This window comes from Panthera uncia (assembly GCF_023721935.1).
Source record: "Panthera uncia isolate 11264 chromosome B2 unlocalized genomic scaffold, Puncia_PCG_1.0 HiC_scaffold_25, whole genome shotgun sequence".
Taxonomy (NCBI): Eukaryota; Metazoa; Chordata; class Mammalia; order Carnivora; family Felidae; genus Panthera; species Panthera uncia.
In genome coordinates, this window is record NW_026057581.1 from 10,171,118 (window position 1) to 10,197,699 (window position 26,582).

The 26,582-nt window shown below is 41.8% G+C and overlaps 1 protein-coding gene across 2 annotated transcripts in view; it reads right to left on the reverse strand.

Moving 5' to 3' along the window:
- Positions 1–13,036: 13,036 nt before the first annotated feature.
- The window catches only part of RNF144B (ring finger protein 144B), a 90,693-nt gene continuing 77,147 nt past the window's right edge, over positions 13,037–26,582 (reverse strand). For both annotated transcript variants that reach the window (XM_049654980.1, XM_049654979.1), the window contains one exon: positions 13,037–26,230. In XM_049654980.1, the coding sequence (XP_049510937.1) occupies positions 26,090–26,230 (141 nt within the window). In that variant the 3' untranslated portion in view covers positions 13,037–26,089. The remainder of the gene's footprint in view (positions 26,231–26,582) is intronic.

Genomic DNA, 26,582 nt, shown 5'->3' on the forward strand with positions numbered 1-26,582 from the left:
ATTGCAGTATTATTCACGAATAGCCAAAATATGGCAACAACCTAAGTGCTCATTACCAGATGAATAAAGATGTAATACACACACACACACACACTGAAAATTATTCCATCATGAGAATGAAGGAAGTCCTGCCAACATGGATGGATCTTGAAAGAATTATGCTAAGTGAAATAAGTCAAACAGAGACAGACAAATACCGCATGGTATCACATGTGGAATTTTTTTTAAAAGTCGAAGCTCATAGAAATGGTATGTAGAAAAGTAGTTGCTAGGGGTTGGGGAAGGAGGGAGTGGTTGGTAAGAGGGCATAAACTTTCAGCTATGGATGAAGAAGTTCTGAGTATCTAATGTAAATAAAGGGGACTATCGTATAATTTAAATTTGCTAAGAGAGTGTAACTTAAATGTTCTCTCACACACACAAAAAGATAAATATGTGAAATGATGGATGTGTTATCTGAACGGGAGGAAATCCTTTCACAATGTACACATATATTGGTATCACATATACTTTACAAATCTTGGAATTTTTTTTTGTCAATTGTGCTTCAATAAAGCTGAAATTGAATAAGTAAAAAGCTTTGTATATTTCAGAGAAAACACTTGTTTATGGAATATCTTCTAATTATTTCCCACAAAGAAATTCTCAGTAAACTCCCAAAAGTGGAGGTTGTACAGGCTACATGACCCAATGCAAAGACAATCCTAGAAATTTGTCATAATTTTAAGAAAAAACAAAATACAGCTGGAAACCAAAACTACTTTACCAAAGCATTCTCGAGTGAAAATAGAAATCAATATGATGGGGCTCCTGGGTGGCTCAGTCAGATAAGTGTCCGACTTTGGCTCAGGTCATGATCTCATGGTCCGTGAGTTCGAACCCCACGTTGCGTTCTGTGCTGACAGCTCAGAGCTTGGATCCTGCTTCGTATTCTGTGTCTTCACCTCTCTCTGCCCCTCCCCTGCTCATGGGTCTGCCTCTCAAAAATAAATAAAAGTTAAAAAAATTTTTTAATTCTTAAAAAAAATCAAATCAATATGGTGACTATATTGCAGAGAAAACCAACAATGACAACATTATTTATTAAAATTTGTTGGATTCTATTAAAGTTATATGGAAAGGAAAATTCCTAGTTTCAAATGCTTTTAAAACTAAACAAGAAACAATAAAAATAAGTGAAAAATTCAACCCAAGAAGTAAAAAAGAAAAAAATTAAAAACTTAAAAAAATAAAGCAGAGGGAAAATTACAAAGATTTAAAAACAAATTAATGAATTAGAAAGCAAAATAATCCAAGAATTCATTGTTTGAAAAAACTAAGAAAACAGACAAACGACTGATCATTAAGCAACAACAGAGAAGAGGGGTGCCTGGGTGGCTCAGTCAGTTAACCATCTGACTTTGGCTCAGGTCATGATCTCATGGTTCATGAGTTCGAGCACTGCATTGGTCTCTGCACAAGTGCAAAGCCTACTTGGGATTCTCCCTCTCTCACTTGTGCTCTCTCTCTCTCTCCCTCAAAATAAATAAATGAACTCTAAAAAGAAAAGAAAAGAAAAGAAAGAAACTACAGAGAAGAAACCAGATAAAAGCATCATTCTGAGAATCAGAGGTTTTTTTAGTTAGAAGACTTCTGTTTTTAACTTTTTGACAACCCAGCAATTATACTACTAGGTATTTACCCAAAGGATACAAAAATACAGATTCAAAGGAGTACATGCACCCCAGTGTTTATAGCTGCATTACCAACAATAGCCAAATTATGGAAAGAGCCCAAATGTCCATTGACTGATGAATGGATAAAGAAGATGTAATATGTATATATTAAGAAGATGTATATATGTATGTATATATATATATATATATGCGCATATATATATACACCCACACACACGCAAACACATATACACAATGGAATATTACTCAGCCATCAAAAAGATGAAATCTTGCCATGTGCAATGACGTGTATGGAACCAGAGAGTATTATGCTAAGCAAAATAAGTTAGAGAAAGACAAATACAGGATAATTTCACTCATATGTGGAATTTAAGAAACAGAACAATGAACATAGGTGAAGGGAAGGAAAAATAAAATAAGGCAAAAGCAGAGAGGGAGGCAAACCACAAGAGACTCTTAACTACAGAGAACAAACTGAGGGCTGATGGAGGCAGGTGTGTGGGGGATGGGCAGGATGGCTGATGGACATTAAGGAGGGCACCTGTGATGAGCACTGGGTGTCATATATAAGTGGTGAATCACTAAATTCTACTCCTGAAATCAATACTATATGCTATATGTTAACTAACTTGAATTTACATAAAATCTTGGAAGAAGAAAAGAAGTCTTCTCTGTATGCCTCAATTCTTCACCCTCTCACTACAACAACAGTATTAGCAGAATTGACAGAGTAACGTTTGTGTGTGCCAGTATCTACGGATGACCTTAGGATAAGAGTCCACACATTCCTCTGCGTTGCACCTTTCCTCCCTGCTCATCAACTGATCAGCACAGAGGTACGGGGAGCTGAGCTCTGCTATTTGTTACATGGAAGGGCATGTAGGTCTTCGATCATTTTATGCAACTATTCCCTTTTTTTTTTCTCCTAAAATAATGGGTATTGATTAACAGAATCCAAGTTGGCCAGAATTCGGTGTTCCTCATCTCTGTTCTCTGATCTCTGTTCAGCTGTAATTAAACAGAGCTCCCATAGCCACTATGTCAGACGTACAGACAGCAAATGGTTTAAATGGGCAAAGGGCAAAAGAATACTCTAATGAGGATGGGCTCATCATCAATTATAAAATAGAATCACCGAGTTAAGAGGTTTTGCTATGGGGAGCGCCTGGGTGGCTCAGTCAGTTAAGCGTCCGACTTCAGCTCAGGTCATGATCTCACGGTTCACGGGTTTGAGCCCCACGTCAGGCTCTGTGCTGACCGCTTGGAGCCTAGAGCTTGCTTCAGATCCTGCGTCTCCCTCGCTCTCTGCCCCTCCCCCATTCATGCTCCTCCCTCTCTCTCAAAAATAAATAAACACTAAAAAAGTTTTTAAAAAGAGGTATTGCTATAAACTTTAGTTTTTCACATACAAGACAGACGTATATAACCTAAAATTACATCCGTTTATCCTATTAGCAGACAGAACGGCAGCCATGTAAGGGGAAAGACACACTTTACTGCACTTTCAAAGGGAATTCCTTTCCAAGTAAATGAAAACAACATGGTCAATTGACTTCCTCAGAGCACTTGCAGAACTCAGCTCCATTTCCGGTCTTTGTTAGGCTGGTTGTGTACTACAGTGTTCCCAGCTTTCCCCAAAAAAGGAGAAGGTAGCTGGGTTGAAAGCCATTTCTTAAACACTAGTGAATTCATTAATACAAGAAATTTTCCTGTGCCCCTTACTTTGTAAGAATCAAGAAAAGTTATGAAACCAAGTAGAAATCCATGTCCCACACAACTGTTCTACGTTCGATCAGGTTGCCCCGTTCTCATGCCTCACGGGTAATTTTATTTATTCTCTGCTTTGTTCCAAAACGGACGTAAGAGGTAAAACCCATGAGTAAGCGTCACAGTAACAAAACCCTTCTAACTGGGCTCTGGGTGAAGACTGAGAGAAACTGCATGGGGACTTTCAGATTTCATTCAGTAATATGTGCAAGCAAGAAAACAGGAGTAGACCAGAATACCCTTAAAAGGCACCTATCTGGAAATGATATGATCACCAAAATGCTATTAAATGTTATATGTATGTAACATCTTTCTCATTTGCTCCCCGCCCCCCCCCCCACCTGCTGCCCCACCTTTCTCTCTGGACACTACTTTGGACCAGGCCTCAATTAAATAATACCTGCATGACTGCCATAGCCCTCCAACTGTTCCAGCTACTCCCTGAAAATTCAACCAACACGCTGCTGGCAGATTAACCGGCAAATGTGTACCTTTGCACAAATCACCCCTCAAGCTTACAGCCCTTAAATGGCTCCTACCAACTCCTGAGTCTGGGAGTCAAATCTCTTTTCTCACCTGCATCTAGCTCTCCTGGGCCCTGCAAGTGCTTTGTTTCACCTTAATTAGGCTATTTATCAAACCCCAAACCACCTTGCTGTCACCATGCCCCCTCTCTGAAATGCCCTGTCCCCTTCTTTGCAATCACGATCCTAACAATCTTTCAGGGCCTTGACCAGGTATCAGCTCTGTGAACCCCTGACCAAAAAGCTTCAGCAATGTCTGTGCCCCTCCACATGTGTGCTGCCGTATCTGCCACTCACCTGGCATTTATCAGGCATGACTGGTGTGCTTTTTCTCCTAAACGAGTAAGCCACCTGAGGCGAGTAATGGCCACACATTGGTCTGTACAAAGAAGGCTCTGAATATGTGCTTCATAATTAGAAGGGGAGTCTGAAAGACTTGCCTTCTCCAGTGGGTTCGGTCATAGGTCCGTGCTTCTCAAACGGGCTTTGGTGCAGCCCAGGGATACATAGTGGGTACCAGAGGAAACAAGGTAAACATGAGGCATCTTCAAGAAGTTTATTTTATTTGATAATTTGCAATGTTATCTTTAAAATGAAATCAAGGGGCGCCTGGGTGACTCAGTCGGTTAAGCATCCTATTTTGGCTCAGGTCATGATCTCGCGGTTGGTGAGTTCCAGCCCAGTGTCAGGCTCTGTGCTGACAGCTCAGAGCCTGGAGCTGCTTCGGATTCTGTGTCTCCCTCTCTCTCTCTCTGCCCTTCCCCTGCTCACACTCTGTCTCTCTCTCAAAAATAAACATTAAAAAAATATTTTTTTTTAATTTTTTTTTAATGTTTTTTATTTATTTTTGAGACAGAGAGAGACAGAGCATGAATGGGGGGAGGGGCAGAGAGAGAGGGAGACACAGAATCGGAAGCAGGCTCCAGGCTCTGAGCCATCAGCCCAGAGCCCGACGCGGGGCTCGAACTCACGGACCGCGAGATCGTGACCTGAGCCGAAGTCGGACGCTTAACCGACTGAGCCACCCAGGCGCCCCAAAAATATTTTTTTTTTAAAGACGATAAAATTAGAAAACAAAACCGGAGATGTTAAGTGAGTTTCTAGGCCTCAGTGATTCACTTTGGACAATAATTCCGGGTCCCCTCCTCTTTCTTCCAGGGGTGAATTTGTGTTCCTACACCAGCTAAGGGTGTTTATGTGGAAACATCTGAGAAATACCCTGCAGATTATGAATGCGTAATCGGGAAAGAATACAATCATTTCCCTTTTTTTTCTAAATTGTTTCCATTTTAGGATGCAATCAATACAGATTTTTGTTTTCATTAAAAGGGGTAGGTAATAGAGGGGTGCCTGGGTGGCTCAGTTGGCTAAGTGTCAGACTCTTGATTTCAACTCAGGCCATGATCTCACGTTTGCATTCATGAGTTTGAGCCCCTCATTGGGCTCTGCACTGACAGCATGAAGCCTGCTTGGAATTCTCTCTCCCTGTCTCTCTGTCCCTTTCTCCTCTCTCTCTCTCTCAAAATAATTAAAGTTAAAAAAAATTATGTATGAAATTAAATATGAAGATTTTTTTCAAGTCTTTGTTTTACTTCCTTGGTTATGGCATCAGCTAGACCCTAAGACCCCAAGACCTGACCTTCACTGCCCAACTGCTTGCACTCACCCACCTTTGTCCCCCAGATTTCCTTAAGCTCTTCTTTCCAGCTTACCTCTGAACACAGGCAAATGCAAAGTAAAACCATCCCTCCCTGCTTCTGCCCTAATGGGACCTCCCACACCAGTTGGTGCAGAACCCCTGACTCGCACCTGTGCAGATGGACCAAACAAGGAATGACCTTTAGAAGACCAGTGACCACCTTTACCTTGTCATAATACTAAAATCTTCACCCAAGGAGGAGCGCAAGCCTCATTCACATAACGGGCCACGTATGGGTAAGCACATTTCCTTAAGGCGCATGCACGACCTTCCACCTGCTTCTGCATCTGAGTACAAGGCTTCCCGTCTAAATATTCACCCTAACCCTCTACAAGAGGAACCCATACAGCTTTGCTCGGGGAGTCCCAGCTTTGGAAGGTATTCTCGGTGATCCTATTTGCTGCAAATAAAGTCTCCTCTGTGGGACAACTCCACCTGCTGTGTCTGTGACTTAGCAAAGAGGGAAGTCACAGTGGTTCAGTTACAAATTGGTGACCCAGATGGGACTGTTGGTCCTTCCGAGGTTCTGACCTCTGGCTCCCTGGCTTCCAATGGAGGGAGCAATGGGCAGTGACAGCTCACAGGGCATAACCAGTTCAAGCTCCAGGGTCCAAGGGCAGCTTCCTTGGAGAGGACTCTCCATTCTCAGTGCTTGTGACCACTGGCCTGGAGTTCTGTCCTCACCTGAAATCCAGTGGCCACTCTGATTGCTTTTACTCAGAAATATTTCTTTTGGGATAACTTACACCAGATCTAGGGCACAGCTTTTGGAGATAAAACTAGAGAAGTCTCACAAAGTCTGAGCAAGCTGGCATAACAGAATACTCCGGGTACACAGGGCCTCTCTGGTAAACACTCTGCCAGATGAACACTCAATTAGTATAGAGTCTAGACAGCCCTGGGGTGACCCAGGGTCACACAAGACCCAGCCGTTCAGAAGCCTGGATGTTCCATCCTGGGGAAATGGGAATAATCTAACAGAGACTAGTCTAGGGTCTGGGAGATTGAAAGAAATCTCTGTCCCACCTAGTTGTCTGGTCTGTTTGTTGTTGTCCTGTTTGTGCTTGTCCCCTGTTGAAATGTCCACGCTGGCTGCCTGGCCTTGTGCCCTTTCTCCTTCCCTTACAACCCCAGAAGAAGGAGGCAACAGCTCTTTGGATAGCATGCACCAGGAACAGGTAAGAGCTCTACATCATTGGTTACAAGATAAGCACTTGTAACAATTGGGCATTCTAAAATTCAGAAAGGTAAAAACGAACCCAAGCATTTTTCAAGTTCATCTGATCTGGGATAATCTTTGGTAAAGTAAAATAGACATGGTTTTGTGTGGTTTCAGCTTTTGGTTGTTTGTTTTGTTTGTTGGATTTCTAGTAATCTGTACATCCAACATGGGGCTCGAATTCATGACCCCAAGATCAAAAGCTGCATGCTCTACTAACCGAGCCAGCCAGGCACCCTCCAGCAAAGCAGATTTCGAACACTTATATGGTCAATCACTATTCTTCCCAAGCTTATATAAATAATTAGGCTAAGTTTGCTAAAACTGGACTTGTTTTACAAACAAATTAGTCTTCATTTGGCTATCTTTGTTGGAAATGAGGGCGATTTTAGAGAATTTATGTTTCAATAACACGTCTTTTTGGACATTAGATTCTAGTTCTGATTATCTTACTATTTGTTGTTTGCCAATAAAACTGGGTTGGCTCCTGAATTCTCCTAGTTTCCTTGAATATCTGGCTCTGACTCTGCATTCTGATTCCATCTGAGTTGGAATCACTGACAGCTAAAACTGCCCTTTTTCCCGAAGCCCTGCAAACTGAAGCTGGAAAACACAGAGCCCTACTTAGGAAGCCTCCAGTCTTAGCATCACCTGGTTTTGACAAGCTGTTTGATTTGTATGTGCATGAAAGACAAGACTTAGCTGTCGGAGTGTTAACCCAAAGGCCGGGGACCTGAAAAAGGATAGTAGCTTATTTTTCTAAACAACTGGACACAGCGGCCAGGGATCAGCCCCCTTGTCTAAGAGCTGTGGCAGCCACATGCTTCTTGATAGAAGAAACAGAAAAACCATCAGCCAACCTATGACTATTTGGACCCCATGCCGTGTTTCAAGTTTGTTGGAATTAAAATAGAATGTTACAACAGCAGGCCATGCTGACGGATACCCACCCAGAGAGAGCTGCCACCCTACCCCCCACTCATGAAGTACTGGATCAAATTTACTCGAGATCTCCAGAGTGAAGCTTCGCTCAAAGCAGAGGAAATCTGGTGTATAGATGGCAGCAGGTCCGTGGAAAATGGACTAAGGTCAGGATAGGATAGGCACTAATATCCCTAAATGTTCTCACTGAGACAAAAAGACAACTCCAGGCACCTGAGCCCAAAAGGCAGAAATAATTGCACTAACCAGAGCATTATAATTGAGTGAGGACAGGGTGTTCACTGTTTAGACTGATGCTAAGTGTGCCTTCTCCGTAATTCAAGCCCATGGAGCCACATGGAGGGGAAGGGTCTGCCAGGTCTGGGGGGACTCTGCAATTGCCACTAATTCCCTCTCTACTGCTGTGGACGTTCACTCCATCCTACTTCCAGGATGAGATTAAAAACAAAAAAGGCTGTAAAATGGGGCTATTAATGGCCTCCAACAGTCAGCGGATTAATGATAAGCAACAATAGAAGAATCTGGGTACATAAGCAGATCACTGAGATCCTTAAGAGTACACACAACTCAACCCATTAGGGTAAGGAAGTTTCATACCCACTGTCAATAAAGATTATGAGCACCCAGCAACAAAGGGAATTATTGAGAAAATAACAAACCAATCTGCCTACTGTAGACCAAAGTACAAAGCAGACTGCCAGCACCACTCGATTTACAGCAACTCAAATCTGGGGGTCAAATGCCAGGGGAGGATTGGTGAACAGGCTGCACAGTAATGCCAAAGGCCCCTGGAGGGTTCAAATACCTTTTGGTGTTTGTAGATATATTTACGGGATGGAGAAAGGCCTTTCCCTGTAGGACAGAAAGAGCTAACAAAGTAACCAAGGCCTTAAACATCAAGTTGACATTACACTCTGCCTGGAGGCCTCAGTGTCCTGGGAAGACAGAAGGTGCTAACAGAACCCTGAAAAACACCCCTGGAAAAACTGTGCGGGGAAACACAGGAAAATTGGTTAAAGTTACTACCAATAGGTCTCACTAGAATGAGAGCTGCCCCAAAGGGCAACTAAAAGCCCAGCGCATTTGAAATGACTTACGTGAGGCCCTTTCCAAAAGGCTCTGACTCCTTCTAACCTCCAGAGATTTCTGTGGCCATTAAGCATACAATTAATCTCCAACAGCTGGTGGGGGCATTCAGCAAATACGGAAATTTTTTTTGCCTCCCGAAATTAAGCTTCACCTGTATGGACCCGCGATATATATCAAAACATAGATAAAGGGGTCACCCCAGGATCAACTATATCCTATATGGACAGGCCCTGCCTAGTGCTATTAGCCACACACTCTTCCTTAAAATGAGAGAGAGCTACACCTTGGATCCACCAGACTAGAGTAAAAAGTCATGTATCTGCACCAGAGGCCCGGGAGGAAACGCCAGCACCACATGGCAGCAAATACTCCCGTGAACCACTCCCCGGCGTGAAACTTCTATTCCGGAGCCAACTCACAAGGTAAGTAAAGCCTCATTAAATAAGGATCGTCAGATTTAAACTAAGAGTCGCTACCCGTGTAATACTCGTTCTCCTGTTCTGGTTTCTTCAGCCTTATTGTTTGTTGCCAGCCCCGTTAAATAGATTAAATCATTGTCTCTAGACCCTTCGGTAACACACGCCGCCGCTTACTGTCAGTACGTGGCAAAACAGACAATACTCTAGTCCCCTCTACCTTGGTCTGATTTTCCAATGAACACCTCCTTGATGTTAGTCCTGGTCACTATTATCCTAGAGATGCAAAAAGCTATGAACACGCTAGAGCATGCTGGCGAACTAAATTCCCTGGTAAATCTCAGTAGGACCACAGCAAAGGGAAACAAAGTAAAGATGGCCCTTACTACTGATTGGACCTCGAATACTTAACTGTTCTGTAGCGTTTGGCTCTGGTGCATAGAGGCTATCAAATCACTAATGGTGGTAACACAAGCATATGAGCATCTTGGGGTGAAACCTGGTGACCCTGAGACGTATCTAAAGCTGGCCGAGGGGTAATCCTGCTCCTTTGCCAATTCCTATGACCCTGTCCACGTCCGGCACGAAGTAGCTACAGAAAACAGACCTTCCCCCGAGCCCCTCAACAACGAGAAGCAGAATAACACTACAGGAGGAATTTGTCACCAGCTAGACACCAAGACCTGACTTTTAATTCCCACCCACCTCTGTCCCACTGATTTCCTTACCCTCTCCTTTCCAGCTTACCTCTGAACGCGGGCAAATGCAAAGTAAAACCGCGCCTCCGGCGATGGCCTCCGCCCTGAGGGGACCTCCAGCTGACCCGGGCCTCCCACCCCAGTTGGCGCAGAACCCCTGGCTCGCGCCTGCGCAGATGGACCAACCAAGGAATGACCTTCAGAAGACCAGTGGCCACCTCTACCTCGTCGTAATACGAAAATCTCTGCCCAAGGAGGAGCGCAAGCCTCATTCACATAACGGGCCACGTATGGGCAAGCACGTTTCCTTAAGGCGCATGCGCGGCCTTCCACCTGCTTCTGCATCTGAGTACAAGGCTTCCCGTCTGAATATTCACCCTAACCCTCTACAAGAGGAACCCATACAGCCTTGCTCGGGGAGTCCCAGCTTTGGAAGGTATTCCCGGTGATCCTATTTGCTGCAAATAAAGTCTCCTTTGTGGGACAACTCCACCTGCTGTGTCTGTGACTCAGCAAAGTGGGAACTCACATTGGTTCGATTGCAGTTATGATATATTTGTGACATCGGATATAAAAGCTACAAAGAAGTTTAGTGCGACCACTCTTAACAACGTTACTGTCAAATGTTAAAAGCCCTAAGTGGAAACATTTTGTCACAAAGAGAACGATCGTCTGTTAAGAACAGCTTATTGCGTGTTTCAAGCAACCCATGGAAAAATAAATACATTTTAGTTCAAAAATCAAAATGTTTTTTAAAGCGTTTAAAAGTATTTGTGTAGCTTTCACTTCTTAATTTACTGTCTGAAATCCGGAAGCAGTTTTGTGTTCTACTTTTGAAAATAAAATGTATTATTTTAGCCTGAACAAAAATGTCATTGTACCTAAGTAGATGTAGATGTGCCTATCCATCCATGTATTTACTACTCATTCACACACACACACAGTATCACATACTATCCTATGCATTAACACATGTACATGTATATCTTACATTTAATTCAATTCACAGAACATACAATGTGCACCAGAAACAGAGAAAAATTAATCAACAGCAAGCAACCGGATGTTCAAAATCTCCTCAGACTGACACACTCAGAATAGATAATCCATTGTATGCTTCAAATAAGGATGAGGTTCTGATGTTTCTAATATAAATACAAGAGGAAACACGTCCCTGGAAATTCTGCCAGCAACTTTTGTTGTAAGCCTTTTCAGCCATGGAGAGCTGTAAACAAACCATGAAGTTCAACCATTGTTCTTTAAATCTGCTTATTTTAAATAAACTGGTAATATTTTTCCCATGCTTCTGGAACTATCCACCATTTGGTGCCTGGAAGCTTCTTCTGGCAATTACCAGTTCCTTGTCTATAAGTTCCCTTGTTGGGGTGCCTGGGTGGCTCAGTCGGTGGAGCTTTTGACTTAGGTCATGATCTCACAGTTCGTGAGATCAAGCCCCAAGTCGGCTCTGTGCTGACGGCACTGAACCTGCTGGGGATTCCCTCTCTCCCTCTCTCTCTCTGCCCCTCCCATGCTCGCTTGCTCTCTCGCTCTCTCTCTCGATAAATAAACTTTAAAAAAAATAACTAAATTCCCTTGTGCTAACTACTCTCAAGCATACGAGGCTCACAGCAGGTGCAGGTGATCTCCTCCACCTTACACAAAAAGTTAGATTTGAATTGGACCTAGAGAACAATCACTTCCAATTTCCTAGATGAGGAAACTGGGGCCAAGATAACTTGTATATTGTCCAAAGCTCTCACATCTTCTACTCGTCCATCTCCACTCAGAAGAATGGCCACTCTAGCTGAAAACATCTAAAGCACTTGCTTGGGGTCTGCATTCCTGCACGGGTCAGGAAAGGGGTGGGGGGGAGGTGATGGCCTTGACTTCTGGCACAGACCCCTCAATTACAGGCAGCAATGGATTCACTCCAATCCCTTGCTTTCATGGTCTGACTTGAGTGAAAACACCATCATGTAGTTTAAACCAGCTCTTACTAGGCATTGTCCCTTCTGAAACCAACACAAGATTCAATCCAATCCTGGATTCTGAAGTTTTTTTGTTGAAAAAGATGAGATCGGGGTTTCCTCTAAGTCTATTTGGGAAAATCTGTGTCACATAAAGGCCAAATGGCCCTCCCAGCCACAAGCAGCGATGCCGTTCACACCTTGGCTGCATCAGGTTTTCAACTGAAACTTTGGATCCATGGTCCCCTCACAGGAAGCTCCCTATTGCTCTGAACTCTTCCCTGAGTTTGTGGATTCTTCAGTGGACACCATCATATCTGCAGACTGTGTGGCTCCACAGAGCAGGGAAACCGAACAGCAAAAGGCTAAATTTCCTACTGAGAATGACCAACATAAAAACATGTTCACCACTTTCAAATTTGAAATGATGGAAGTCAGAGAGACGCAGCAGAAGAGAAAGCCAAAGAGATCTGGAGGATGAGAAACAGTGGGTTAAAACAAAATGCAAATGGAAACCAGTCTTGAAAACTCCCCCGAGCAGACAAAACCAGTTTAGTCATACAAACAAAGCTTAATTTAGCTTATTTTGCAAGGCTAATTTGACCAGGGTCATTTCTTGCTTATGCCTCTGAAAGTCACAAGCAAAACTTAAACCGTTTCCTGAGGTTGATATGAAGTAACCACTGACCAATTCCCTATCATTTAAGAAAATTCTAATATTATAACCAAGCACTGCTTTCTTGCTCTATAAGCTGCCTTATAACAATATACCACTTAGCGTCATTCCATGTTTTAGTCTAAGTGCTCCTGGTGTGCAAATTGTCTTTTCGGCGCGTGCATAATAAACTTTTACTCATGACTACTTTGGCAATTCACTGTTTTTACTTCTGTTATTTCTAAGCTTTTGCCACTTGGTGGCATCAGAAGTGGGATCCACAAAAGACCTCCGGCCAGTGAGCAAACAGGTGGGGGGACCCAGAGAGCCCACCATTAGCCCTCTGCTTTCTCATCAACCCTGGAATTTGAAGGTAAGTCTCTCTTGGATCTGAGCTCCACTATCTTTGCATTCTGAGGCTCCGACTTTACTGTGCATGCTTGCTTTCTGATTTCGTTTGTTGAAGTTTCTTGGGAAGTCACCTTTTTCTGTCCAGAAATGGGGGAAACACGTGATTCCCTGTGTTTTGTAATAGCTGTTGGAAAACAGGGCTCCTCGTACTTAAAACATCGTAGGGTATCTAAAGACAGAGATGGATTCCACCTGTCGATGGACCAGGATCTTGTGCCTTTTTGGAAAAATGGGTGAACTTTTGGGTACATAGTAGCTATTCTGGGGAGTCTTTAAGTAAGTCCCCATAAAGATCATTCTTTTTTTTGAAACGTTTATGCATTTTAGAGACAGAGTGTGAGCAGGGGAGGGGCAGAGAGAGAGGGAGACACAGAATCCGAAGCAGGCTCCAGGCTCTGAGCTGTCAGCACAGAGCCCAACGCAGGGCTCAAACTCACAAGCTGTGAAATCATGACCTGAGCTGAAGTCTGACACTTGACTGACTAAGCCACCCAGGCGACTCTAAAGGTCATCCTTAAAAGATAGAATTCCAAACCTCTCAGAGACAATGAAATGCAGTCTTTGATTGGTATGGAGGTTTCTAAAAGACAAAATGACTCTAAAAACAGCTCTAAAACCTTACAGTGTGAAAATAAAATAAAGCCAAATAAAACCTTACAGCATGCAAATAAAAGTAGTAAAAAAAAAAATTTTTTTTTTTTTTTGACCATCTGAGCAGGTAACCATAACTTAGTCTACCTGCTGGAAAACAATTTAAATACAACTATTCTTTGGAGTTTTATACCTGGGACATGGCTAAAACTTTTAAAACAAAAGCTATAAGATCTCTGTTTGCATTTGTCTGTATGTTTAGGTATGTCTGTATATGTGTGTTATAGATATGATATTTTTTTAACCTCTAGATGACATTGCCAAAATTTATTTGTAAAGAGCTCCACCTAATTGGCTTCAAGAAAATTAAGTGTTTATATAAATCTAGTATATTCTCAGAAATACAGAAACTAGCCCAAATGTTTTTCAAGTTCATATGATCTGGAATAATCTTTGGTAAATAAAAGGTAGTTTAACTTTATTGGTTTCATAAAGCAGGCATGTCTTCAAAATTTGTCAGTAAGAAAAATATCTTAAGATAATGGTTAGCTGTTTAATGTCTAATGCAAACATAATTATTAAAAGCAAGTAACTTAAAAATGCAAGAAGAAAAACTAAGTTGAACTAAATAATATATATCTTTTGAATATCTAAGTCATTTAAAAATAAGATGAACAATGGGGAGGCTGGGTGGCTCAGTCGGTTGGCAACTGACTCTTGATTTCAGCTCAGGTCATGATCCCAGTGTCGTGGGATCGAGCCCCACATTGGGCTCTGTACTGAGTATGGAGTCTGCTTAAGATTCTTTCTCTCTCTCTGCCTCTTTCCCCCACTCCCATGCTCACTCTCTCTCTCAACTATAAATAAATAAATAAATAAATAAATAAATAAATAAAAATAAGATTAACAGTAAATGATAAACATTAGTATATTTACTTTTGGTTTAATTTTTTTTTACAGAGATGCAAAAGATATTTGAGTTTATTAATAAACATGTTTTATGCCACACTGAAAATGTTATTATGAGAAAGAACACACTTCTAGAAATTATGAAATGTATTTATAAATTGCTAATCTACCACAGGATGCTAATATATGAGAGTGCACAGTTGCTTGCTTCTAAGGTTTCTCTGGAAAGTGAACATTACTAAGAGTTAAAATTTATAATCAATATGTAAAAATAAGATCACTAGAAACAATAAAAATGAAAGAAAACAATTATGTATGAAAAGCAGGTGAGGAAAGCAGACTTTTTTTTTTTATATAAGGATAGGTCTGAAGGACGTGAGGTTTGTTTTTTGTTCTTGCTTTTTTTTTGGCAAAGGAAAAAAGAAAGCAATTTTGTTCTAAAGTGAAATGATTGTTCTACAATAAGAAAAAGAGGACAAGAGCTGAATGGATAGAAATGGATAGAATGGATAAATGGATAGAATGGATAGAAAGTTGTAGAAAGTTTGTGGAAAAGGAATCTTGAGAAAGGAATTTTATGTGCGGTCAAGTCTAAGATTTGAATGGCTTTATTTAAGTTAAAAAAAAAAAAAGGAGAGTTTTAATGTTGAAGGTACCCTGCTGTAAAATTAGAATTTGGTTTTCTCTCTGTTAAAAGGACAAAATTTTCTTAGATTATTGGTCTTCTCTTAATAAGAAATAATAAACAAAGTTTTTTTTAATAAAAAATTTTTTTAACATTTATTTATTATTGAGAGATAGAGGGAGACAGAGCATGAGCAGGGGAGGATCAGAGAGAGAGGCACACACAAAATCTGAAGCAGGATCCAGGCTCTGAGCTGTCAGCACAGAGCCTGGCGCAAGGCTCGAACCCATGAACAGTGAGATCATGACCTGAGCCAAATAGGATGCTTAACATTAGACTGAGCCACCCAGACGCCTCACAAAGTTTTTCTTTACCTTTAATGTCATCTGCTAGAAAGCCAAGATTCTGTGTTCTGTCTTTGTCAGCTCTTTGATTACTTAGGAAAACGGAGTCTTCTCTATTAAAAGAGCTAAAAAAATTTTATTGCAGCTATGTAATTTTTTGAACATGTTAAATTTGATAGGAAATAAATAAGAAGTGATGCTAAACTTTCTGTAGGGGGTTTTTGTATGAAATTCCTAAAAATCTGATATGTCCTGGTATAATGTTATCAGTCATAATGTTAAGATGTATGTCACAGAAACAACCAAACAACTGCATTATACTGAACTCTCATCAGATCTTTAACCGTGGTCATTTTTAACTCCTTCTGTCATTTACTTACAGTTATTGTTTTACTCTTGATTCTTCTCTGAGAGCATATACAATGAGCTAAAAACAAAAGTATGAGTCTTCAAAGAGATTCATGGAAAAGACCCTGAAAAGTACTCTAAACGGCAGGATTTTGATAACCTGAAGATCAGAACACCAAACTGGGAAAGAATTTCTAAAACTCTGATGGAAAACCGATTCATAAAGCTGCTAACCCGAAATGAAGCAACACAAGAACGATTACAGGAGACAGAATAAACTGATGAAGATGGTTATAACTTTTTAGGATTTTACTTAAAACATCGCCAGTTCTTTAATGGCTTGTTTCCCAGATTTATTTTACTTTCCTATTTTAGAGAGTGAGAACTCGTGAGTGTGCACATCAGCAGGGGAAGGGCAGAGAGAGAGAGGGAGAGAATCTTAAGCAGACTACGTGCTCAGCACAGTGCCTGTTACAGGACTCAATCCCACGACCCTGGGATCAAAACCTGAGCAGAAATCAGAGTCAGACACTCAACTGTCTGAGCCACCCAGGTGCCCCTGTTTTACAGATTTAAAGGACCCGTTTTTCTCCTCTCTTTTAAGCTCTCTAGAACTTACAGCAATTTGGTAAAGCGTATCTTTGCAACAAAGGTTGAAATGTTTATCTCTTTCTCCCTACTTGATCCATGAAGAGTTCAGAAACTCTTATTATATATTCTTATTTTCATGACACAATGTATTATATAAATAAAAATAAAAACAATAGGCACCTGGATGGCTCAGTCAGTTGGGCATCCGACTTCCGCTCAGGTCATGATCTCACGATTCGTGGGTTCAAGCCCCGCATCAGGCTCTGTGCAGACAGCTCAGAGCCTGGAACCTGCTTTGGATTCTGTGTCTCCCTCTCTCTCTGCCTCTCCCCATCTCACGCTTTGTCTCTGTCTCTGAAAAATGAATAAACCTTTAAAAAAATTTTTAAAAATAATAATAATCAGGACAAGTTTACTGAAACTAGACTTAATTTGCAGACAAAGAAGACTTACTGTGGTTATCTTTGATGAAAAGAAGGATGAGTACAAAGAGGAAAATTATGTTTCAGTAATACACCTTTATGGATATCAGATTCGAAGTTGCTCATTGTCTTTGAGGTTTTCTTACCTGTAAACAGGGCTGAATTCTGAATTCCCCCACTTGCCCTCAACATTTAGCTAGAACTCTCCAAAAGTTAACATATCCAATTTTCTCCCACTCTTTTGACTTGGAAATACTATGGAATTAAAATTGCCCTTTCCCTGAAACCAGAGAAGCTAAAGCTGGACTATTTGATATAAACTTCAGAGAAAATCACCACAACAGCTTATGGGCGGACTTCATGCCTGTTGCAATGTGGCCACTCAGAAAAATGATCAGAAACATTCACCTTGCAAACCTGAAAATCTGACAGACCACCACTGCCCGCCCTCACTCCATCTGAAGATACTTAGAATCCAATATCCAGAAATCTTCTCAATGGGTCGCTCTCCAAACTCAGAAATCAGTTTTATAATTTGCTTTAACCATTAACCTTTGTTTACCTTTTATTCCCATAGAAATGTCTCTCCTTAAATTACCTGATTGCTCACATCTAGGAGCCTGGGGGGAGGGGGGCTACCAACAATACCACCTCCTGAAATAAAACATCCTCATGTTTATCCTGTCCTAAGTAATCATGAGGCTATTTGATTGCTAATATATCGTGTTGTGCCTATGTAAGTAAGTTGAAAAATTATAAACCATTTGAGTTATTTAATTGGCTAAATCTTGGCTCCTGGGAATCTCTGCTCTGGAGAATTTTTCAATCCTTGACTATTATTCTTTTTGTAGACATCATATCAACCTTTCCAGTGTGGTATGTATTCTCTAGAGCTTTAAATTTTTTTTTAATTAATTTTTTTTATTTATTTTTGAGAGAGACAGACAGAGTGTGAGCAGGGGAAGGGCAGAGAGAGAGGGAGACACAGAATCCGAAGCAGGCTCCAGGCTCCCAGCCGACAGCACAGAGCCCGATGTGGGGCTTGAACTCACGAACCGTGAGATCATGACCTGAGCCGAAGTCGATGCTTTACCAACTGAGCCACCTAGGTGCCCCTCTAGAGCTTTAAACATCCGTCAACAGCCACTCACGTGCCAACTGGATCTGTCCGGATCAGACAACTGGATGAAATCAACAATAAGGACAAAAATGATGATGTTGACTATGTGGTCCCTCGGCCTGACAACTCAACTGGATGAAAACATCGAATATGTGATTCTTTAGCCTGACCACATCAACAGTGCTAACAGGGACTAACACTGCGCTGAGAGAATGACCAATAGGGGGAATTGATAAAATAAAAAAAGAGAGACCAGTCTTGAAAGTTCCCTGAATTGCAGTTTAAAACCAGTTTAGTCATTCAGACAAAGCTTAATTTAGCTTATTTTGCAAGACTAACTTGACCTGAGTCATTTCTTGCCTATACCTCTGAAAATTACATGCAAACTTGAACTACCTCCCGAGGTTGGTATGAGGCAACCACTGACCAATTCATTTTGATTTAAAGAAATTCTAAGATGAGAACAATCTCTGTGAAGATTCGTAACTGCTCTCTCACCCAAAAGCTGCTTTACAACAGTATAGCCTCATTCCGTGCTTTGGTTTCAGCAAGTGCCCCGGTTTGCAAACTTTTTGGTGTGCACTCAATAAACTTTTAGTAGTTACTATTTTGGCGGCTCACTGGTTTTCTTCTGCTATTTCTGAACTTCTGACCACTCAACATGGCTTGAAGGTACAAGGGACCACGAGGAAGACATGAGAAAGAACTGAGTTCTGCCAACCATCAGTGAGCTTGGGAAAGAACTCCGGGCCCCAAATGACGACATACACAGCCAATACCTTGATCTTTAGTCCAGCCAGTTGCTGAGCAGAGAGCCCGGCCACATGATGACAAACTTCCGGTGTACAGAAGCTGAGGTTAATTATTGTGTTCTTTCAAGACACTTAAAAAAAATTAAAATAAGGCTAAGAGGTTCTGGGCTGGCTCATGAAAGATGTTTCTAACTTTGCCACTAACCCATTGTACCTATGACCTTGTGCTATATCATCTAGCCTCTGAATCTCACCTCCAATCTGTCAACTAGGGGAGGGCCAAAGTAATATGTACTTGCCAGAGTAGTATAAAGAGCAGAAGAAAATGTGTTTGAAAGTACTTTGCAGGGGCACCTGGGGGTCAGTCGGTTAAGTGTCTGACTCTTGGTTTCAGCTCATGTCATGATCTCCTGACTTGTGAGTTCGAGCCCTGCATCAGGCTCTGTGCTGACAGTGCAGAGCCTGCTTGGGATTCTCTCTCTTCATCTCTCTCTGCCCCTCCTCTGCCCACTCTGTCTCAAAAATAAACAAACTTAAAAAAATAAATAAAATACTTTACATACCGTATGGCATTGTGTAAATGTGAGTTTTTACAGTAACCCCCCCTCGGCCAAAAATTATTGTGTTGATATGAATTCTGCCTCTCTTCACATAGCCTCCATTTTAATTGAGCATACAAATAGATAAATGTTTGTGAAATATTTGTGAAAAAGCAACATAAAGGAATTTTTTTTAACATTTTTTGTTTATTTATTTTGAGAGAGTGCGGGGGAGGGGCAGAGAGAGAGGAGAGAGAAAATCCCAAGCAGGCTCTGTGCTGTCAGCACAGAGCCCAATGTGGGGCTCGATCTCATGAACCATGAGATCATGACCTGAGCCGAAGAGTTGGACACTCAACCGACTGAGCCACCCAGGCGCCCCAACATAAAGGAATTTTTTTAATCTAGAAAGACCACCTTTTTTCTGAGGAGGCCATTCCTCCCTCAACACGTACTCACAAGCTTGAAATGAATTAGCCCCCGTCTTCTCCTTTGGGAACAGTGTCTGGTCGCAAACTCGTCACCCACACTCACAGCCATAACACACACAGTGCAATGGCTCCCCTCCACTCACCTCCTAAAAAACAATGTCCCTCTGACATTCATGATCTCATCCGACCCTCTATGCCTGAGCCATGACATGACATGACGTTGTAGATAAATGGTTGGCCCCGGACCACACCACTGATCCAGAGCAAAGGGACACCTAGAACTGCAGTCATCTTCTTGCAAGCTGGGTGTCTGTCCCCTAAGCCCACACCGTCTGGACCGGTAGAGGGCAGGGAGAAGAGAGGACACCACCTGCTTGTTCTGTGCCCAGGGTGACATCAGATTTGCCAACCCTCTCCTAACTCTCCATTCACGTGCCCTTGTGGTAACCAAAGTCCCAGGGCCAGGCTGGAACTCGGGACACACAACATGCAGGGCAGTGTGTGGATTTCTGGACTTGTTTGCTTTTAGTTAAACAAACGGGCTGGCCTCAAAAAAATAAGTCCAGACTGATCAATAATCAGTAGTCTCCAAGAAGAAAATCTGCCCCTCCAATCACACCAGATCATTAGGGAACTACAAATGGCGAACGTTAGACTTAATTCCTTTCTCACCTGAAGCCTGAATTCTACTTCCAATATACAAAAAAAAAAAGAAAGAAAGAAAGAAAGAAAGAAAGAAAGGAAGAAAGAAGAAAAAAAAAAGGAAAGCTGATAAAATTGTACTGATAAAATTCAAAAACATAAAGACAGAAAATGGAATTCAAAGCACAACTTTAGACACATCAGAAATTCAGTCAATAAGTTCATCATTTAGAGCCCCATTTCTCATTTTTAAAACTGCCAATTGACAGATTTAATGATAAGTCACAAATACACATTATAGCACAAGCTGTCAAAGTTAATTTATTTTGAAAAAGAGAGAGAGAGAGCAGCGGAGGGGCAGAGAGAGAGAGGGAGAGAGAGAATCCCAAGGAGGCTCCATGCTGCCAGCAAGAGCCAGATGCGGGGCTTGATCTCAAGAACCATGAGATCATAACCTGAGTTGAAATCAAGAGTCAGATGCTTAACCAATTGAGCCACCCAGATGCCCCTAAGCTGGTAATGTTAAAAGGAAAAAATTTGGATTTGAAATAACAACCATGTTGGGTGTTGATTGTAAATATTAAAGGAAACCGTGAGACCATACTTTCTATTGTGGAGAAGAGCCAAACATTTTGGCATCTGAGGTAAGTACACAGACCCACCTGTGATTCTAGTCCCAACGTTAGCAAGATACGCAAACCCCAGGGAGTGACTGGGGTTGGTCTCAGGGGTGGCCACCTGCCCCAGGCAGGCTGTCAGACACACCAAAACACAGGCTCTAAGTGATTACTTGAACTAATAAATAATTCTCTTACATATACCTCCAGAGGCAGGTAATTGAGGGTGGAGTTCATTCTCTTGGTACTCACAGATCCAGGAGTGAAGGCAGGCTCAGAATTTCCAACTAATGAAAGCACAGAAGTATCTCAAGGGAGTCTTATGTTCATTTTCTGGCTGCCGCTCATCAGTAGTGTGGCCCTTGACCAGACATGAACATAAAACCACTGCTTCCTTGATGAAATGGATCTAATATCTACTCCATTTATCTCATAGGATTGTTTTCAAAAGTCCTTTAAGGAACATGTAAAAAATGTATCTATCTATCTATATCGTATTATAATTGCTATTGAATTATTTGAAGAAATTCATTTCTTGCTCATAGAGTTGGATACCATCTTTGGGGTCTAAAAAAATAAATTTATTATCTTACAAATGAAAATAATTGAATTACAGAAAAACCTAATTGTAATTCTCCTTCAGATTCACTAGGCTTATAATTTACATGGCAATGAGTTTGCTGGTTGGGCACTGATTAAAATCACCACTGTATAAAGTGGTTCATTCAATAATTCTTTGGGGATACAAATTCAAGTTTAGCAAACAATGACACTTTAAAAATGAAGTAATGTTGACATTTTAGGAAATGATTAAGGAAACGAAGAAACCATAACCCAAAAATCTTTTAATATGATCTTACTGATTTCCTCAAAAGTGAATGATTACAAAGTGAAATTTGAATTGTAAGTCAGTCCTAAGTCTTTATACTCAGGTATCCAATCACAACCATTGAACCAATGTTCAACAGAAAGGCATCAACCCCAGGAGACAGGAATGTGAGCTTTCAGTTTTGCATAAACACAAGTTCTAGTTGTTAACCAACTTTCAGCACTCAACCTTTGGTGAGTCCTGCCTTGAATACTAATCAAATGGAAATGACCTTAACACTAATGTAAATCCTTTAAAATTCATCACGAGGAAATACATTCCTCCAACAGACTTGTGAAAGGTGAGAGCGGACCACAGAGAGCAGGCAGTCCAACCCTCATTTTATAGAACTTTGATCCCTGGCAGCATTCATTAGAATGATCAAAGCCCTAAATTATTGGTTGTTTCTCTGGATAATTACCAATGCCCATGCAGTGACCGTGTGGGATATCGCACATACAACAAAAATGTCTGCAACGAGTGAAGGCATTATACTTCTCATTTCTTTTAAGAAACAGGGTAGCAAGAATTATTTCCATGAATGGTATAACAGATTTGGGTGCTTTTTGTAAATTCAGAACCTAGGATTTAATAGTGCTTGGTGGCTCCTGGAGGATAAAATCAAACGTGTCTAGAAACGTGCAGCACAACAAAGGTTAACCACTTGCTTTCTTGCTCCACGTTTATTGGGGCAACAGAGACTGAAACAGCTATTTTCCTCTCAAATAATCGGAAAAATATAATACAACAGCAATTTCTTAAATACATAACAAAACTTTCTGGATCGTGAATCAACATGAGATGTAATAGTCTATAGATATCAACTTGACAGCTTTATAAAATGTCATTCATCTAAGGCATTATGAAATTATCTTCAGAGCTGCACATATATACATGGGTCTATATACATAAAGGCATCCATTCATGAACACAAAAGTCAAGCACTGTGCAGAGAAGGGTAAAATAAGACGCATTTGGATTTTGAGTAAGTTTTAAGAGACAATTTGGGGTTTCAAGAAACAGTGATTTACATTCAAATAAACATGTACGTTTTGCAAATCTGGATAGGTAAAATTTTCATGATGCAGGCTACAAGAAAATTCACACTGTGAATTATTTGTTTTTCAAAGGCCTCTTTATCTAAATAGAGATTTCAAGTCCAGAGCTAACACCCATCGTGTGAACAAACAGAATGCCTATGATTCTAAAATTTGCTTCCCTGTGGCCTTCCCCCTCACCTCCCTACCGGATAAGAAGAAGAAACTTCCCAGAAGGGGCAACAGCTAGTTGTCGTCCCCTTACACCTGCTAGTGTTTCCGGGTGGGGGGTTATTACATCCAGATTACAACTGGGTGAAGGAGTTTTGATCCTGTTTCAAAAAAACTACACTACTCCAAACACAAGAGTTTTTGCCACAACATCCAAACAGTGTCACATAGACCCATATCTCTTCCTAGTCCGGAAAGAGAATCCCTGGAAGACAGAGCTGATGGACAGAGGAAGGAGACAGGTTAAACGGTCTCACTGGCCAGTATGCCAAACAAAAACATCAGTCTCTTTATCTAAGTTGTCAGTTCCCTCCTTTGTAAACAAGGTTTCTAGACTGGCTTGCTACTCACCCTTTGAGGCACCGGCGATGTATCTGGGTTTAACCTACCAACCTATTCCTGTTGATTCTGACAGTCTTAACAGGCCTATTCGTGTAGCTATTTAAGGAAGAAGTCACTACTTTCCAGGCACTTTTCAACATTTAAAAACTTAAATCCAGTTGTTTGAAATCTGTTTCAAAAAAGCAACCCCCCACACCCTATCTTGTATTTAAAAAAAAAAAAAAAAAAAAAAAGGAGCTGCTTCTGTTACAGTATCTCTGTGAGAAAACAAGTTCCTTCAATTTTGCCAAGGAGACAGTGTGGATGTTCTCTCCTACCTTTAACTCCAAATTCAGGAGTTCCGCCTCTGATAACACAGGATTTTAGGTTACTTGAAATCAGCCCCTGTTTTAGAGATTCTTTGCGGAATAGAAGCTTCCAGAGTTCGCTCATGCCAGGGTAAACTGCCACTCCTGACACTCTTGATACAAAAATTCATTTTCAGCTGAGTTCCCGTGATCCCCTGAGCAGTTATAAATGCCCTGTGCTACAATGAGGCAGTGTTAAGACAAAGCAAATCACTCAAATATATGTACACTTCTATTTATACTAATAGGGAATACATTGATCGAAGAGAGTGTTCTTGTTCTGACATGTTCAGAGTTTCAAAGGAAAAGAAAGACGCTTAACATTGAGAAGTTTCCAAATAAAAATGATTAAAAATGCTTTGGGTTGGTTGCCATTCGAAAGTTTTCCGAGAGTCCACATCTATGTTCTGTACAAATGGTAAATAAAAGTGTACACGACGTAGGGATGGCCTATACGTAGATCAGGTATCAACATGTATGTGGGAACCAAAGTTCCTTAAATATACACATCCCCACTTAGGACACATTCCATTACACAGGCAAAGCATCGTTCCTTAAGAATAGGTCCAGGATAGCAGCAATTTAACAACCTAGTTACCCAGTTACCTCGGGAAAACATCATAGGTCCAGACAGTCCCAACACACTGTCCCTCATTTCAAGGACAGCTCTCTAGGAGCACTTTACATGTTCCCATGAAGCACCAGACTACGTTGCTAATGGCAATTATGACATCCTGTCATTGGAGAAAAAGTTACTGTCTTTTCAAAACCCGTGTATTCAAAAATCTCACTAACGGATGACGGGAAAACTAAGTCGCAACAGGGCTATACCAACCTAAACTATTTATGATACGTAAAGCAGTTACAGTTTCTTTCTTACATTTTTTTGTTGTTTGATCAGTGCCTTGTACACACAGGAAGTATCTGGCTCGCCCTAACAGAGGCTTCCAAGAGCAATATTAAACTTTGTTGAGAGCTGCTTGCACTGCGTTTGAAAATAGGTAACGAGCTTGATTATCAGTGTTTTTACACACTGACGTGACATGACACCGTGCTAGGGTTGTTTTAAAAGAGTTGGGTTTACGAGTCTATACCTTTTGTTAAGTTAGGAACTTGCAACCAAAATTTACATATGTAATATGCAAAAAAAAAAAATCATTAGGTTGATTTCTAATAAAGTGTATTAGTCCCAGAAGGAAAGACAAAATGGCTTTGAGGAAACATTTGTTTTGTGTGTACCATGGGAAATACTCGCACGTGCCCACTGGACGGAGGGTCTTGGTAGGTGGCAAATTATATGGATTTCTAGATGTACACATGGGACTTTGATAGTCACTCTTGCTATGGACTTTCAGGTCCAGTCCTAAATGTGCTGGGTGCAAGAACGCAGGGCTCAGGAAAGGTCTCTGTTATCTACGGTGAAGGATTTGAACCTCTGCCCCCTGACCCGTATTTCACATCAGACAATCCTGCAGACCACAGCTACTGGCTGGAGGAGAGTCTATCACCTTCACCAAGCTGCACTTGCCCAGGGAGAGCCGCTCCGTCAGACCACATTGTTTTACAGGCTGTAGCCCTCGCACTGGGAAAAGACACCTCCCTCTGCACAGCAGTTTTGTGCTGGAAGCTGAGATCACACAAGGAGAAACCCATTGTGTTTCTGCCAAGTCACCGTGGGAATGCCGGCAACAGCACACCCGGTGGCTGGCCGAGGCCGAAGCCAAGTACCCACTCCTGAGCTAAGCAGCCTGCTTTGCAGCTCTTACCACAATCTCCTCTTAACCAGTGTTATTCTTTCCCTCCCCCAGGGGGGTCTCTCCCGAGTATCTCTTGGTGGTCAAATTGACACAGAATGGACGCTGGTGCTCAGTTGTGATGTGTGTGGCCAACCGCGACAACACATTTATTACACTACAGGTTCACTCGGGCTCCTTGAATCTGGCCAGCAGTTGAACAGTCCGGTGGGATCCTCCGGGGGGGGGGGGGGGGGGGGGAAAATGATGATGGGTTAGCAACCCATTCCTTCTCAGCAACCCCAAAGCTTCCCGACGTGCTCCACAGACACAGCCTACACCGCACAGCCCGGTTCTCTTCACACGGGAACACGTGCACCAGGGCTGGGCCTTGGTGCCAAAGGCAAGTTCAAAGTCTGGACACAGGCACTTTCGAAGGTTGGCAAGGAGGAGGCAGGTGCGCTAAGTGGGGCTTTCTCACTGTGCTTCTCATTAGAACCCCAGACATCTGTGGCACGTGGACGTGAGCAGAGACCTCTAGGTTGTGGATGGGTTGTGCTTTTTCTTCTTGCCCCGACAGGACTTGCAGACACAACAGATGATGCAGGGGGAGGCCAGGAGCAGCAGGGGTGAAGTCACCAAGGCGATGATGCCCAATCCCACCAGAATCCCCACCACCTGGAAATGTGGAAGAAAAGGCTACTTCAGCAGTTAAACCTTCCTGTATGTTTACTGTACCATCTGCTAAAGACCGAATGTGTGTTTCCCCCTCAGCCCCAGAATTCATATGTTGAAACCCTAATCTCCAATACAATGGAATCCGGAAAGGAGGGCGGTTGGGAGGTAATTAGGACACGAGGGTGGAGCCCTCACGGTGAGATTAGTGCCCTAAAAAAAAGATATTAGAGAGCTTGCTTCCATTCTCGCCACTCTCTGCCATGTGAGGACACAGTGAGAGGAAGGCCATCTACAGACCAGGAAGAGAGAGGGTCCTCACCAGAACCCAACCATAAAGGCACCTCGAGTCTCC